The following is a 16,399-nucleotide window of genomic DNA, read 5'->3' as shown; positions in this document are numbered from 1 at the left end:
CGCCTGGTGCCTGTTACCCTCACAACAACAATTTGCATATGAATGCCTGGTTGTCTGTTCACATCAGCAACACTTTGCACTGTCCAACCTACCCTTCAAAGATCCAACCAACACAAACAAGTAATAGTTTTAACATTTACAGTGGTACCTCGCAAGACGAATGCCTCGCAAGACGGAAAACGCGCAAGACGAAAGAGTTTTCCGTTTTTTGAGTCGTTCCGCAAGACGAATTTCCCTTGGGCTTGCTTTGCAAGACCAAACGTCTTGCGAGTTCTTGCGATTTTGTTTCCTTTTTCTTAAAGCCGCTAAGCCGTTAATAGCCGCTAATAGCCGTGCTTCGCAAGACGAAAAAACCGCAAGACGAAGAGACTCGCAGAATGGATTAATTTCGTCTTGCGAGGCACCTCTGTAACTCCTTTCCATGGGGAAATGGCAGGTGAGGAATAGGGGTGGGGGTAAGTTTCAGTGTGTTTGTTTTTGGTTTCTGGTTGTTTTTTTCCAGAATAGGCAATTAGGGACCAAACTGGTCCCTTAAGAAAAGTGGTGTAAGTTTGCATCTCGATGTACTGAAAAAACATCACCATCATCATAATTAATTATGTATATGCCGCCCTTCTGACTGGGGTGCCTCAGCCAGTCTGTGCGGCTTCCAGCAAATAGGAAAAACATAATAAAACATCAAACATTAAAAACTACCCTATACAGGGCTGTTTTCACATGTCTTCTAAAAGGCAGATAGTTGTTTATTTCCTTGACATCTGGTAGGAAGGCTTTCCACAGGGCGGGCGCCACTACTAAGAAGGCCCCCTGCCTGTCTCCCTGCAACCTCACTTCTCACAGTGAGGGAACCGCCAGAAGGCCCTCGGAGCTGGACCTCAGTGTCCGGGCTGAACGATGAGGGTGGAGACGCTCCTTCAGGTATACAGGGCCGAGGCCGTTTAGGGCTTTCAAGGTCAGCACCAACACTTTGAATTGCGCTTGGAAACGTAACACAACTCCATTGCAAAGAGCTTGTTGGGAACATCCTGGTATCAGTGTACGCCATCCTTAGCAGCTGTTGGGGTTCAGGTAGTTGGTGCATTGAAACCTTCCCCTTCTCGTCCTGGTGTGCCAAGCTGTAGCCTTACCTGGAAACTGCAGCTGGAAAGCTGCTAGCTATTTAAAAACAAAATCACGCCATGTCTCGGAATGCCCGATGTAGCATCGTCCCAGGAACATTGGAAAGAGCCCTGCTGGATCAGGCCAAGGGCCCACCTAATCCACATCCTGTTCTCACTGTGGCCAACTGGATTCTGATGTGAAGCCCAAGAGAAGGTTCATTTGGTGTCTTAACGCAGGCCTGTCCTAACTCACACTTCCAGAAACAACACAGCCATCCTTCGGAATCCCCAGTGCATTGCAAGTTTCCTTACTGCCAGTGCTGTTTAATTGGGTGGGGTGAGGCTGTAGTTCAGGAAGCACAACGAAGTGGCATAATTCCACCCACCCCTCTCTTTTTTTTTCTTTTAAAGTACCGTGCAAGTTTTCAAACGAAGCTTTCTCCCCTTCTTGATGCGTTCTGTAATGATTGAGCAGGGTAATTAGACAGCATATTGTTCACTAAACAAAACATTTCTGCGTGACATACTTGAATTATAATGGTTATTAACTGACAAATCTCTATTATTCATCTTGCTGTGTGCTTTTAAGGACTGCTGGATCAGCAAGCTTAGCAAATATCAACGGGGCAGCGCTGATTTAGAGGAAACGTGTCGATTCTAAATGGCCTCATTCCTTTCCTTGTATCGAAAAGCAATAATAGGGTGTCATACTTGAGGTCAGAATAATTTCGACTGCTGCTGCATTTTCCTCCTCCTGTCTTGCTCTCCACACTTTTGCCAAGGCATGTTTTAGTCCAAGCTGGGATCGGCAGTGGCTGATTAATCTTGGCTTTTGTGTCTTCACACCCCCCCCAAACGCCAAATAGCAGGGGGTGGGAGTGCCTAGTGTCTTGTCTCCACAGTTGCCTTCGCTAGCTCTGGTGCTCTTTGGATATTTTGGACTACAGCTGTTCTGCCTGTGGCTGATGGGAGTTGTAGTCCAAACCAGAGAACGCTGCCCTAGCAGGTGCCACCTGTCTTTGCACCTGGGAAAATGGCCGCCTCGTTTCTCCATCAAGCCAAGGAAGAAAACAAACGCAAGGGATTGGTTCGTCGCAGAATTCTCCCAAGCCCTGATTGGGCAGTAGTAGACTTGGGGCATTGAGAGCCCCAAGCTGGCTGTAGATGGACCAACAGTCAAAGCAGAGGTTTTTAGCCTTTTTGAGTCCACAGCTCCCTTGACCAACTACATCCTTTCTGTGGCCCCCCTGTGGGGCTCAGGAGCCCAGTTATGCCACCCTTTGCCTGAAGAGCTGGCAACCTCTCACCCCTTTTCGAACACTCCCTTGTGGGGTGTTCCCTCAGCCTCCCCTCCTTTCCCCTTTTCTTTGAGAGTCCTCCGGGCAGCTGCTGCTGCCACCCCTGGTCTCTGAGCTGCCCTGCCCCAAAGAGAGCTGCCTCCCAGAGGCACCATTCGCCTGGGGAGCTTGTAGCCAGGGCTGCTGCAACAAACAGCTGTGCAAGCCTTTGGGAGGCAGAGACGCGAGAGGACATCAGAGGAAGGAGGGAAGGAAAGAGGGACAGAGGCCAGTGTTGCCCGCGGCATCCCTGACCACCATTCAAGGCAGCCCAGGGTGGCACGGCAGACTGCTTGAAAACCACTGGTCCAGAGTCAAGAAAACCCTGGAAGGAGATTTGTATGCGCCCCTGTTGAGTGGGTGAGGCGACACCCACGACTGCAGACTTGTGATGACCAGTGCTTTCCCCCAAGAAAAATAAGTGCCGGAACTCACCATGAGGTTGTTACAGTAAGTCCCAAGGCGACTTGGGGCAGGCCTTAACAGATGCTGGTGCCCTTGGTTCTGGTGCAGGTCAGTTAAATGCAATGCTTTTTCTCTAGGAAAAGAGGTGCCAGAACTCCTTATGAACACCTCCCTTATTCTCTTATAATGGCGCCCACCTAAGAGGTGCTGGTTCTGACACGCTGGAAAAAATCACAGGTGATGACAGCGCCTCTGGCTCTTCCTGCGTTTCCAGTTTTTAAGACTCCCAGATTTAGCAGAATTAGGGCATTTGTGTGCTGATCTCACTAAAGCGCGCCTTTCATTCTTCATTACTCATTTAATGCACTTTTAAAACCTAATTGCACTCCCTTTAGTAGGACGCCGTGTAACCTTGGTGTGCCGTGAATGAAAAACTAGATGATCTTGCCGTAAAAAAAAAAAGTACTCGTTGAGAAGCTTCACAATTTCAGCAGCAAATGAGGCATAAACTATACGGTCCAAAATGCATCATCTAAAGGAGGATGAAAGGGCGGGGTGGGTTGTGGAGAAAACTCAGCCAATGGCAATAAATATTTAATCTAGTTGTAAGTGTGCAAATTAAAAGCTTTTAGTTTTAAAAGCAGGCGTGCTCTTTAAGTTGCCGCACTAATAGAACCACCCTTGGCCAGCGTGTGCGCATGGCACATATCCAAAGAGCTAGTGGTTTGCAAGTTAAGTGAGTTGTATTCTCTTGATAGCGGATTTGTGTTCATATCTTCATGAATACTCTGAGGTTTCAAGCAACACTGTGTAAGCAAGAGTGCTCTCTGGAGCAAAAGTCAATTCAGCGTCTGGTATTAAAATGAAACGGGTGGGGGAATTGTTTAGTATTTTTAAACAACAACAACAACAAATCTCTTGTTGGCTGCCAGTGACTTAGGCACAATGCACAACTTGGAGATCTCACACTCTTTTAAAAAAAAAACACCGCACACTACAAGAGAGCGGGTAGGAAATTTCAGAAATGCTTTAAACCCTGCTTTTGGGGGCCGCTCTCGCACACAACGGGGTGCAAGAAAAATGAATGGCACAAAAGACAGTATAGATCAATTGGGGGGGGATCAACTCAAGGGCCACGTTCTCGGCTGGGCAGCCTTCCAAAGGCCACATGCCAAGGGTATGTTAGAAAGTGCCTGGGCAGTGCCTGACCGAAATGTCATACGCCGGATGGGTGGCTTTGAAAAAAGTGTCCCTTGGAGGCAGACATTTTTAAGGGTCAATGTTTTATTATGTTTTTATATGTGCTGGAAGCCGCCCAGAGTGGCTGGGGAAACCCAGCCAGATGTGCAGGGTATAAATAATAAAATTATTGTTATTTAGTGAATAACGTAACTTTTTGTATCCCTGCCTCCTGATGGGTGGACCCAGGATAAATTGTGCCGGCTCATTTTATACAAGTCGCAGAATCCAGTTTTTCTTGGTGCAGAATTTCAGTTTTGTGAGCACAGAATTCTTTTTTTTGTGGTGGCAGGCAAGGCAGGGTGTGTGTGTGCGTGTGTGTGTGTGTGTGTGTGTGTTGAGGTTAAAGCATGGCACGCGTACAGGCGCCAAATCTTCGCAGAAATCTGGGGCACTTCCTCTGTGCCATGCTAAACTTCTGTCCTGCAGATTGCGGAAAACGTACGACGCCAGCCGATCTTAATCTTTGGCCAGGCAGAATTTCCAGCGGCCGTATTCTGCGCTGTCAAGAGTGCAGCATCTTGAAGGCATCCCATCCACCCGGCTGTTCTGTTTGCTCTTCTCAGCCGGCGGCTGCCCCTCTCCCAAAGAGCTACTTGCGGAGATTTCCACGCCTGATTAATCGCAACAGTTTGTTAGATAAGAATAAAGACAAATGATTATTTAAACCTGCTTACGTACCATGACTTCCCTCCCTCGATCTGTGCTAGAGTGCCAGTTGATGAAGACGGAGAGACCCAAACCAAACACATTCATCATCCGGTGCCTGCAGTGGACTACAGTAATTGAAAGAACGTTTCATGTGGAGACTCCGGAGGAGCGGTATGTCTCGTTCAGACTTAAATACAAAGGCAACTTGCAAAAAAGCAGATGTAAACGTTCAGCGTTATTAAGAGCGCGCCTTCTTCTCCAGAGCTTTGCTTTGTTTATGACGAGCTCTGGTGCTGTGGGTTTTAAAGAGTCTCATTTCCCACTTGGGTGGGGGTGGATTAGAGGTTCTTGCAGAAGGAACTGATTGGGGGGTGGGTGGGTGTTTACACACATGCACACAAATTTGGAGATGAACTGGGGAGGGAGTCCAGAAATGCTCTCCCCTCCAGGCCCATCTGTTTGGCTCCCTCAGAAGGTGGTGGACTCTCCTTCCTTGTAGGTTTTTAAACAGAGGTTGGGTGGCCACCTGTCACGGACACTTGAGTTATTTATTATTATTACTATATCCAGTGGTACCTCGGATTAAGAACTTAATTCGTTCCAGAGGTTCATTCTTAACCTGAAACCGTTCTTAACCTGAGGTACCACTTTAGCTAATGGGGGCTCCCGCCGCCGCACTGCTGGCATGCAATTTCTGTTCACATCCTGAAGTAAAGTTCTTAACCTGAGGTAAAATTTCAGGGTTAGCAGAGTCTGTAACCTGAAGCGTCTGTAACCCGAGGTACCACTGTATTAAATTTTTATACCGCCCTATACTCGTAGATATCGGACGTTAACGCTTCAATATAAAAAACACAGGATACATGATAAAATTAAGAACAGAAGCAAACCAATAAGCCCCTCATCCACAACACATTTAACAGGGCATCAGACGTTCACGAGCCAAAGGCCTGGCTAAAGAGGAACGTTTTCACCTGGCACCTAAAGGAATAGGATGGAGGCACCAGCTGAGCCTTCCTGGGGAGAGCATTCCACAAACAGGGAGCCATAGGTGATATTCCCTGCATTGGTGTGGGGGGGTTGGACTAGATAACCCACAGGGCCCCCTTCTAATTCTGCAGTTCTCTGATTCTATCAGGTAATGGGCAGGTGGGAGCACTTCTTCAAATTCTCCCCATCTGTACCTCTGCAGAGGTTTGAAGGAGAAATGCAGAGAAGCGAGCGATATGCCTTTCATTTCATTTCATTTTTAGTTTATTTTACAACACATACACGCTTCTCAAACTAAACAAAAAATAATAATGTCCAATCAAAAAACACAAATGAACAAAAAACAAAAAGATACAAATAAAACATAACAACGTACGGAAACTTATACAAAATAACTTGACCACGAAATATATACACACACACCATATTTCAACTCTTCTTTTCTTCCAATTGACTTCCTTCATCCTCAACACGGTTCTCTTTTCAATTTTTGGTAAACTGTCTCCTTTTTAGTTTTTTATTATCCCTTATACTTTCTGTTTTTAACTTAAGCACCATAAATTATTTCAAAGCCTTGAGTGAGGGGTGCTTCACCACCCATTGTCTGATAGGTGGGTGGGAGAGCCTGCGTGGCATAATGACTTGGGAGAGCAGGGTTCAAATCCCCACTCAGCCGCGAAACTCAGTGGGTGACCCTGGGCCAGTCACCATCTCTTCACCTAACCTCTGTTGCGCTGCGTCCAAGGGAACGGCGGCAATTGGCAGACCCCCAGCTGGCTCCAGCCCACCGGCTGGCAGCCAGTCGAACTCCAGTCCTCGGTTCTGCATCAAAAGTGTGACTCAGAGATTCAGAAGCCTTTCAGAAGCTGAGCACGCAAGCCAGCAGAGATAACAAACTCCTCGCGACGGAAGGCCGGACAGAGGCATATGTAAAGCATATTTACAAGCAGTTTGTTCGGCATAGATCAGGACAAAGAAAACATGTCTGCTCTCTTTCATGTCCAAGAGAAGAAGCATAAGCAAAAGCTATACACAAACGGAAGTTCCCAGCAAGCTGTGCTGGAATGTAAACAGACATGTGACATGCAAGAGCTGAACACATCTGTTTAGGTGAAACCGAACATCAATAGCCTAACAACCTCTACCTCACAGCGTTCTTGTGAGGATGAAATTGGAAGGGGGAGAACCATGTATACCACTTTGAGATCCTTGGAAGAAAAAAGATGCTATATAAATGTAAAAAATAAAGGAATAGCCAGGAGCTTTAAGTTCCATCCTTACCTGCCTCATTCCTGACATCATGTCAGGAATGGGGCATGAAAACTGCCCCACAAGCCAACTAGGGAGAACTGGGTTACCCAAGTGTAGATCTATTTTTTTTAATAAATTTTTTTATTGGTTTTACAAAAATTTTATAAACAATACAAACAAATAAAAAGACAAAACAAACATGTATGATTTCATCTCCTTTTTTCATAAGCCTCATTTCTCTGACTCCCCCAAACCTCCCCTTTCTACATCCCAATTTCCACAATTGTTTCAGCAAGTCCTAAACTTAGTTTTATCAAATTTGTTCCTTATTTGTTCTTTTCTTTTACTTAATCTTTTGTCGCTGCAATCTCCTTTTCTTACTAAGAACCTCAACATTTTAGCATTCATTAATTTTATAATATTTCTTGAGATAAATTTTAAATTTCTTCCAGTCTTCATCCGCCGTCTCTTTCCCCTGTTCACAAATTCTGTCAGTCATTTCAGCCAATGTCATATAGTCTATCACCTTCATCTGCCATTCTTCCAGGGTGGGTAGATCTTGGGTCTTCCAATGCTTTGCGATGAGTGTTCTTGCTGCTGTAGTAGCGTACATAAAAAAAGTTCTATCTTTCTTTGACACCAATTGGTTACTAATGCCCAAGAGAAAGGCCTCTGGTTTCTTAAGGAAAGTGCATTTTAGCACCTTTTTCATTTCGTTATATATCATTTCCCAGAAAGCCTTAATCTTCGGGCACGTCCACCAAAGGTGGTAGAAAGTACCTTCAGATTCTTTACACTTCCAACACTTATTATCAGTCAAATGATAGATTTTTGCTAGCTTGACTGGGGTCATATACCACCTGTAGATCATTTTCATAATATTTTCCTTTAAGGCATTACATGCCGTAAATTTTATACCGGTGTTCCACAACCATTCCCAGTCAGCAAACATAATGTTTACCCAAGTGTAGATCTAAGCCAGGTGTGGGGACCTTTGGCCCCCCAGATGTTGCCGAACTGCGGCTTCGTGAGTTTGTGTTTATCCCAGCATTCTTTTCAAAATACCTGGAGCCCACCTGTGTTTTAGCAGCTTTTGAAGCAATGATGGGATATGCTTGTGGTGGGCAGGAATCTGAATTGTGACTGCTTGTTTGTTTAGGGATGAATGGACAAAAGCCATCCAAACCGTAGCAGACAGCCTTAAGAAACAAGAAGAGGAAATAATGGATTTTCGATCTGGTTCGCCCAGTGATAATTCAGGCGCCGAAGAAATGGAAATTTCTATGACAAAGCCAAAACACAAAGTAGTAAGTATTGGGGTTGAGGTGGGTTTTCTCGCCCAAGCACTAACATTCCCTGTGGCCTGTGTTGCTACAGAGCCAGAGGTAGCCAGCTAGGTGTGCCTTCCTAGTGGTCGGGGAACAACTGAAGAAAAGGCCCATTCTCTTGTGGAGGGGGCACAGGTCGGTTCATATGGCAAGGCAGTCCTGGAGGTATTGCAGTCCTGAGCAGTTTAGGGATTTTTATAGGTCAAAAGCAGCACTTTGAATTGGGCCTGGAAACTAGTTGGCATCTAGTGTAGTCAGGCCAGGATCGGTGTAATATGCTCAAATCTTCTTGCCCCAGCGAGCAACCTGGCTGCTGAATTTTTTTACATACCGTATTTTTCGGCCCATAAGACGCACCTAGTTTTTTTGGAGGGAAATAAAGGAAAAAAATTTTTATTTCCCCCCCAGGTGCGCTGCGCTAATCCCGAAGCCGCGGGGTTCTCCCAGGGCTAGCGGACCGCTGCGCTAATCCTGAAGCTTGGGGCATGCGCAGCTCAGCACGCCCCAAGCTTCTGGGTGCAGGCAAGCTCTCCGCTAGCCCTGGGAGAGCTGGGTCTCCCACAGCTAGCGGATAGCTTCCTGAAGCCTGGAGAGTGAGAGGGGTCGGTGCGTACCGACCCCCCTCGCTTTCCAGGCTTCAGCGAAAGCCTGCATTCGCCCCATAAGACACACCCACATTTCCCCTTCATTTTTGGAGGGGAAAAAGTGCGTCTTATAGGGCGAAAAATACGGTACGTGTGTGTGTGTGTGTGTGTGTGTGTGTGTGAACAATCTTCAGAGACCGCGCCACACACAGCACCGTAATCATTCAGCGTTAAGAAGCATTTTCATTTGTCTCCATGAATTGAGTTCTTTCCCAAGCTGATCCCACTGTTTCGTGAGAGGGCCATTCTTTATCTGTGTCTTCTCGACGGTGGTTGGCAAAGACTCTCCTTTAAGTCTCCACACAAACATACAGGCAACTCCCCATTTAAATGAGGGTTATATTGGGAGCACTATTGGGAAAACCTGCAAGCACCTTCTAAACCTCTGGGAAACCCTTGATAAACCCTTTAAAAAAACCAGCAGCACTCCTGGGATTGCGCTAGCAAAGGCTCATGGGATTGTCAGACACTTTTTTCATGCTATTTTTGTCGTTCTCACACTCTTTTGGGGGCCGTTTTTGCCACTTCAAGTGCCGCTTCTAGGTTTGCAGCAATGCGCGCATGCGTGGTTGCGAGCGGCTCAAATGAGCATAAACGGGGAGTTGCCTGTATATACACACATACATATATAAATAAAGGATTCCTCAATGTTGTCATTCATTTTGCTTTGTTCAAATATTTCGGGACGTTGGCCTGTAAGCCTCTTAACCACCTTTGAAACGTGTCTTCAACAGACTATGACTGAATTTGAGTATCTTAAGCTTCTGGGGAAAGGTACCTTTGGAAAGGTGATCCTGGTAAAAGAAAAAGCAACCGGGCGGTATTACGCCATGAAAATTCTGAAGAAGGAAGTCATTGTCGCAAAGGTAAGCGCTTTGTTTTTTTAAAATGTTTAGATTAATTTTGTAAGATTTTGGGGGAGGGCTATAACAGTAACAGGTTTCATCTATATATTCATCAAAGTAATATCAGTCCAATAGCTGTTGTTCACTCACGACTTGCTGGGTTGTTCTTCAGGATGAAGTGGCTCATACGTTGACAGAAAACCGTGTTTTGCAGAACTCTAGACATCCTTTCTTAACGGTATGTGTTCTCTCTTAAGGGCAGCCCATAATCTGTGAGATGGGTGTGCGTGCGTGCCTTGGTCGTTTTAATTAATAGGAACCTTGGAGCCATATGTTTTTCCAAATCAGAGAATGGTAGATTTAAGTACTTGATGGCATGCCAGCCATTTCCCCATTGATTGTAATGGGATTCAGAGCTACTTTGCGCATAGCACAGCTGCATGGATATTTCCCTCTACTAAATGCCCAAATGTGAAGGGGAAGATGCCTTCTCTTAAACACACAGGCCTCATTCAGGCAACCAAATCTTGGCATAGGAATCTTGAGTTATTATCTTGCCTCCCACCCCTACCCCATGGTTCAGCCCCTTTGTTCTTCCCTTTGTAGCAAGAACAGGCAAACCATGAAGCCTTCTATTAACCACAGTTTCCGGTTCCATCTGAACTGGGAAACGATGGATGATTGCTTCAAAATAAGTCAGGATATTGTCAACTTCAGATTGCAGCTAAATATTCCGGCTTGTTTCAGACTCGTTTACTGTAGTTTCCCCATTTGTACAAAACAGGGAAGTAGGGCTAAAGTAGGATTTCCTGGCTTGCTTGTGCCTTCCTTCATGGCGGCACTAAATGGGTTGCATGCCTGGCCGAAAAACTTGTTTATATCTCAGTTTATTAAGCCAAGATATGATCTTCCAAAGATGGCCGTGACGGTCCTGTTGGTTACAGCCAACCAGCACTTTGACCACTCTTGTTTATTTTTAAGAGTGTGTGTCTGCCTCTTGTACTTCACATGCACACGGTAGAACAATGGTTTCTAAACTCACCCCCCCCCCCCACTGACCACTTGAAAATTGAGATTTTGCCTTAATGTTTTTTTCTGCCTACTGTGACAGGCTGTTATGGTGCACTGTGCTAGACGCTGCATGATTTTTAATTCTCATTTTATTGCTCCTTTATTGTGAATCATTGTGTGTGTGTGTTTGTGCGTGAGATGCAGAAATCACAATGTGAAGCTAGCCAGTGTCTCAACATCACTCCATCCTTATTTCAGACATTGTGATATATCAGTATATTGTGATGTTTAGCTGGTGATATATCACAGTGTTGAAAACCAGATACCGCCCATTCCTACTTCCCACAGGCGTCTAGTTGGCCAGTGTAATACCAGGATGCTGGCCTGATCCAACAGGGCACCACTTACCTACTTAGCAAAACCCTCTCTCTCTCTGTCTGCCACCCCTTTCCCCCTTGATGTTCCTCCTCCTTGCCACACGCATGAAGTTAAGGCAAGTGCCACATGAAATGCGCTAAGATCCACATGTGACCCACCACAAACTGACAGCCCCTGAACTAGCAGATCTCAGGGCCAGAGATTAGATAGATAGATAGATAGATAGATAGATAGATAGATAGATAGATTAGATAGATAGATAGATAGATAGATAGATAGATAGATAGATAGATAGATAGATAGATAGATAGATACAGTGGTACCTCGGGTTACATACGCTTCAGGTTACAGACTCCCCTAACCCAGAAATAGTGCTTCAGGTTAAGAACTTTGCTTCAGGATGAGAACAGAAATTGTGCTCCGGCGGTGCGACGGCAGCAGGAGGCCCCATTAGCTAAAATGGTGCTTCAGGTTAAGAATGGACCTCCAGAACGAATTAAGTACTTAACCTGAGGTACCACTGTAGATAGATAGATAGATAGATGATAGATATAGATAGATAGATAGATAGATAGATAGATAGATAGATAGATAGATAGATAGATAGATAGATAGATAGATGATAGAGATAGATAAACGATAGAGAGATAGATGATAGATATATTTAAGTCTTGTTACATATCCCAAAAAAATGGTGCCTGTAAAACCCGTTATTATTTATGGAGATGTTTATTTTTATCTAAAGCCAAAGCAGTGACTCCCTCTCTGGCTCTGAAACCCCAGCTGTAACTTCTGGGCTGCCGCCCAAGCAAAACAAAATGGACTGTACGTCAAACCAAGCTGGCGGTTCTCATGATGTAGGAATGCGTGTGACGTGAGGGAAGGGCAGCAGCCCTTGTGAGTGGAGTGGGGGGGGGAGAGGATGAACGAGGGGGAGAGAGATTCCCCTTCCCCAGTCCCTCTTTCACCTTCCAAGTTAGTGACTTGAGAGCGGATTTATGTGGATGGAATGCCTCAGCTGGGCAGCTGCCATCCATGGAACTGCAGCAAAGAGCTGGATAATGATGATAATTTATGGATGAGAGCAGCGAATTTCACAGTGAGCCGCAGAGGATTTTCTGCGTTGACCAAGTACCGCCACACATCATAGGGTTGTCCGTGGAAAGACCCCCATTTCTCAGGCTGAACTGTACCCACTTGGTCTCTCGGCTCAATCTGGGTCCTTCATCCCCTTAAGTTGCAGGCTGATCAGATTCAAAACAGCCCTAAGTCATAGCTCTGCATCAGTTTTAAATATCCCTAAGGTAAAGGGCAAATTCACGTGGTCCAACGCCACTCCCAGCCTTCTAAGACACTGGGCATTCAGATTGGAAGTCTCTGTCCCGGCCGTTTAGGCCAAAAATACCCATCTTCCTCGCAGTGGGTTGCGGCTGGTACATCTCTTGGCTCATCCTGGGTCCTAACTCCTCCTGCTCTCTGGAGGTGAAACGCAACAAATCTGAACCTTGGAAGATTCAGGACAGGCGAAAGGAAGCAGTTGTTCACACGGCGCATAGTGAGGAACTGCAGAACTCCCACAAGATGTTTGCAATGGCCGCCATCTTGTACGGCTTTGAAAGGGGATTGGATAAATGAATGAATGGAGAATAAGGCTGGCTGTGGCTGCTAGCCACGATGACTTGTATTCTACAAGTCCTCCCAATTGTGGATTGGGAAGGGAGGCTTCGTGTTGCTGCCCGTCAACACTTAGGCAGTGACTACAAGCCTGCTGGGTTTAGTTCCCCAGAAACATGGCCTACCAGGATTGAGGGGACCCAGGCTCCGCTCTTCTAGCCAGATCCATTTCCCCACCTCCGCTGTAGCAAATCCAGCCAGCTACATCTCAGGCTTTTCCCATCCGGCTTCTGGATCAGGAATTGGGTGTCAGTATTCCTCTGTAGATGAAACCCAATATCTTTTTGAAGCTTGAGTTAGGAGTAAGGGTAGGGGATGAGATGAGATATCCCAAGATTATTTCATGGCTTTTATTATTTTATCGCATTTGTTTCCCTCCCTCTCACAAGGGAGCGCAGAGCAGCTTAGAACTTAAGGCGATATAAATACATAGAATTGCAGAGTGGAAAGGGACCCAAAAAGTCATTTAGTCCAACCCTTGTAACACAGCCAAGTCTGGAACAGTGCACACACTTTGTTAAATGGCAAATAGGTTTTAGGAGTTCACCTAAACATGGCCTGATTTCAGCTGGTGGGCATGGAGTTCCATAAATGTGGAGCCACCACCAGGAATGCCCCGTCTTGCGGTACTATCCATACCACACCTCCCACTGATGGAAGCAGGGTGTGGATTATCCTCAAAAGGCAGATTCCAGGTTGCAAAGTGTGTGTGTGTGTGTGTGTGTGTGTGTGTGTGTCTCAAAGATTGTAGATGCTGTCTTTCAATCACGTGGTGTCCAAGACAATTTGACAGCAGATTAAAACAGTACAAGTCAATGTGGGTGGGACAGAGTGTTTTAAAACCACTGTGATAAAAGATTGGTCTTGGCTTCACTTTAATACCCCAACCGTAGTGTGGAAACAATAGCAGCTAAATAAAACTGCTAGTGACTTGCTCTGCTACGTCAGTTTGGAAGCGGTTCAAGAACTGCATGGGAAATAAAACCACATTTTGCTCACATGTGATTCGCTTTTTGTAGGCTTTGAAGTATTCCTTCCAGACGCACGACCGCTTGTGCTTTGTTATGGAGTACGCTAACGGAGGGGAGGTAAGGATCGCGTTCACCTCGGTCGAATGTTAATGGTGTGCTTTCTGAGGGCCACATTCCAATGGCGGCTGGGTTTAGAGGGAAAAGGAAGACGATGCATAGATATGACTTCACTGGGCTGCGTTTCAGCCGCACACAAGCCCCTGGGTTCTGCACTCACACAAACCTCTCCATCCAGACATTATAGCATTACAGTGATGAACTTCAGCCAGGGGGAAGCGCTGAAAGTGGGTGCGAAGTAAATTTGGTGAGGGTTGTGGACATCTGTGGAGAGACACCTTTGGCCCGGAGTCTGACATTTGGTGCGTTGAGAATCTTCAAAGTTCATCACAGCAACCTTCTAAGAGCAGCCTAAGGACATGGCATATCTCAGTGGTAGAGGGCATGCTTGGCATGTAGAAGTTCTCAGAACCAGTCCTGGTATTAATAATTTCATGTATCTCAGGCCGTGGGGCAGGGAAAGACCTGAGGTGCCGGAGGACTGCTAATCCCCTAGATCAGCGGTTCTCAACCTGTGGGACCCCAGATGTTGTTGAACTACAACTCCCATCATCCCTGAGCTTTGGCCTTGCTTGCTAGCTAGGGGTGATGGGAGTTGTAGTTCAACATCTGGGGACCCACAGGTTGAGAAAGGCTGCCCTAGATTATGGACAATGCTGGTTAGGTGGACTGATAGTCTTGACTCTGTATTAAGTGACTTCAGGTGAGGAAAGGGGTATGTAGCTCAAGAATCACAAATGTTGTAGTCCGTGCCAGGAAGAAAGTCCTATTGACCTCTGAATGGGGTGGGGAAGTAGCTGTTGGTTCCCACTGGGCCTCTTCCTTGCCCCCTGGTGCTATGAAAGCAGCATAGAGACCGAAGCTTTCCTGGCTTGCCAAAGTGGATACAGATGGTCCTCTCAGTCTAAAGCAAAATGGCCTGGTGGGCCAAATTTGTTGACCCGGAGGTATACCGTATTTTTTGCTCTATAAGACTCACTTTTTCCCTCCTAAAAAGTAAGGGGAAATGTGTGTGCATCTTATGGAGCGAATGCAGGCTGCACAGCTATCACAGAAGCCAGAACAGCAAGAGGGATTGCTGCTTTCACTGTACAGCGATCCCTCTTGTTGTTCTGGCTTCTGGGATTCAGAATATTTTTTTTCTTGTTTTCCTCCTCCAAAAATTAGGTGCGTCTTGTGGTCTGGTGCGTCTTATAGAGTGAAAAATACAGTACCAGTGAGACTGTTTGCCTGCCTAGTCCAGTATTTCCTTTCCACTTTATCTGCTGCCAGACCTTCCTAATGAAGAGATATCCGGGATTGAACCTGCATCCAAACCACGTGCTCCAGCACTGAGCCGGAGTCCCTCCCTAATTACAGGTCTCCAGTAAACGCTGCGGTGTGCCAATTTAGGCTAACAAGTGCTTTTCCCTCCCAGCTGTTCTTCCATCTATCGAGAGAGCGCGTCTTTTCTGAAGACCGGGCCCGGTTCTATGGGGCTGAGATTGTATCTGCTCTAGACTACCTGCACTCGGAGAAGAACGTGGTTTATAGAGATTTAAAGGTAGGTAAGCGGAAGCCGGCGAGTTTGGGAGGCCAGCCGTTTTCTCGTTTATCTCAAGAAAAGGGCGTTTCTGGAGCAGATTCGTGGTGCTAAATCTCATTTGGAGTCTTGACGGGGTATATCCGTTTTGAACTTTCTCTTGCTTAGGGGTTTCATATTTCAGGAAGTGAAAATCCGGACCCAAAAATCGAAGGCAGCATTCGACCCTCAGGGACGTGAGGTCCCCCAGCCTCATATTCAGCGCTATTTCTCTAGAAAAAGAGGTGCTGGAACTCACACTGAGCACCTCCCTTGTTCTCTTAGAATGGCATTGGAGCCCTCTGGAGAGGTGGCAGCACTGAGTTCCTGCTGGGGGAAAAGGACACATTTTCTAGATAGCACATGTTGGTGGCGTTAAACAAAATCAGAACAGGCAGGTGCAACAACAGCTCAGCAGTAAAAACCCACCCAGCAACACAATTCGGTGGTAAAATCCAGTCCAGCGTGCAAAGGGGTTGATTGCTCTCTTCCCTCACCCCTCCAGATGTTGGGGATATACTTGTTTTGCTCTTTTCTTCACCTTGCCTCTAGTTAAGCAGCAGCTTTTAAAATTTATAGCTCCTCAAATTAACATATGCAAATGAGCAGCAGCCCTGTTAATTCTCTGCATGGGCAGAGTCACCCACTGTAGCAAACAGGAAGAGGCTAGATGGCTGAGACGTTTTGGAATCCTGTTGGTTTTCATTCAGGCAATTTGCCAATTAAAAGATTATTTTAGTTGTTTAATCGCCTGCCTCTCTCTCTTTTTAAATATATCTTTATTAATTTAAAATAAATACATTTATGAGAAAACAGACGTACATACAAGTAAACAAATATACAAACAAACAAATAATAGAAAAATCAAACAAACCACCACACTATAAGATACAAGAA

The 16,399-nt window shown here is 45.9% G+C and overlaps 1 protein-coding gene across 2 annotated transcripts in view; it reads left to right on the top strand.

Moving 5' to 3' along the window:
* AKT1 (AKT serine/threonine kinase 1) overlaps positions 1-16,399 on the top strand; it is a 125,876-nt gene that overhangs the window by 89,538 nt on the left and 19,939 nt on the right. For both annotated transcript variants that reach the window (XM_082218412.1, XM_082218411.1), the window contains exons 4-9: positions 4,792-4,903; positions 8,133-8,280; positions 9,680-9,811; positions 9,963-10,028; positions 13,873-13,941; positions 15,359-15,484. In XM_082218412.1, coding sequence (XP_082074538.1) covers positions 4,792-4,903; positions 8,133-8,280; positions 9,680-9,811; positions 9,963-10,028; positions 13,873-13,941; positions 15,359-15,484 — 653 coding nt within the window. The remainder of the gene's footprint in view (positions 1-4,791; positions 4,904-8,132; positions 8,281-9,679; positions 9,812-9,962; positions 10,029-13,872; positions 13,942-15,358; positions 15,485-16,399) is intronic.

The sequence above is a fragment of the Podarcis vaucheri genome, assembly GCF_965113315.1.
Source record: "Podarcis vaucheri genome assembly, chromosome: 1".
Taxonomy (NCBI): domain Eukaryota; kingdom Metazoa; phylum Chordata; class Lepidosauria; order Squamata; family Lacertidae; genus Podarcis; species Podarcis vaucheri.
The sequence above is the reverse complement of the archived record's forward strand: the minus strand, read 5'-3'. Positions and strand labels throughout refer to the sequence as shown.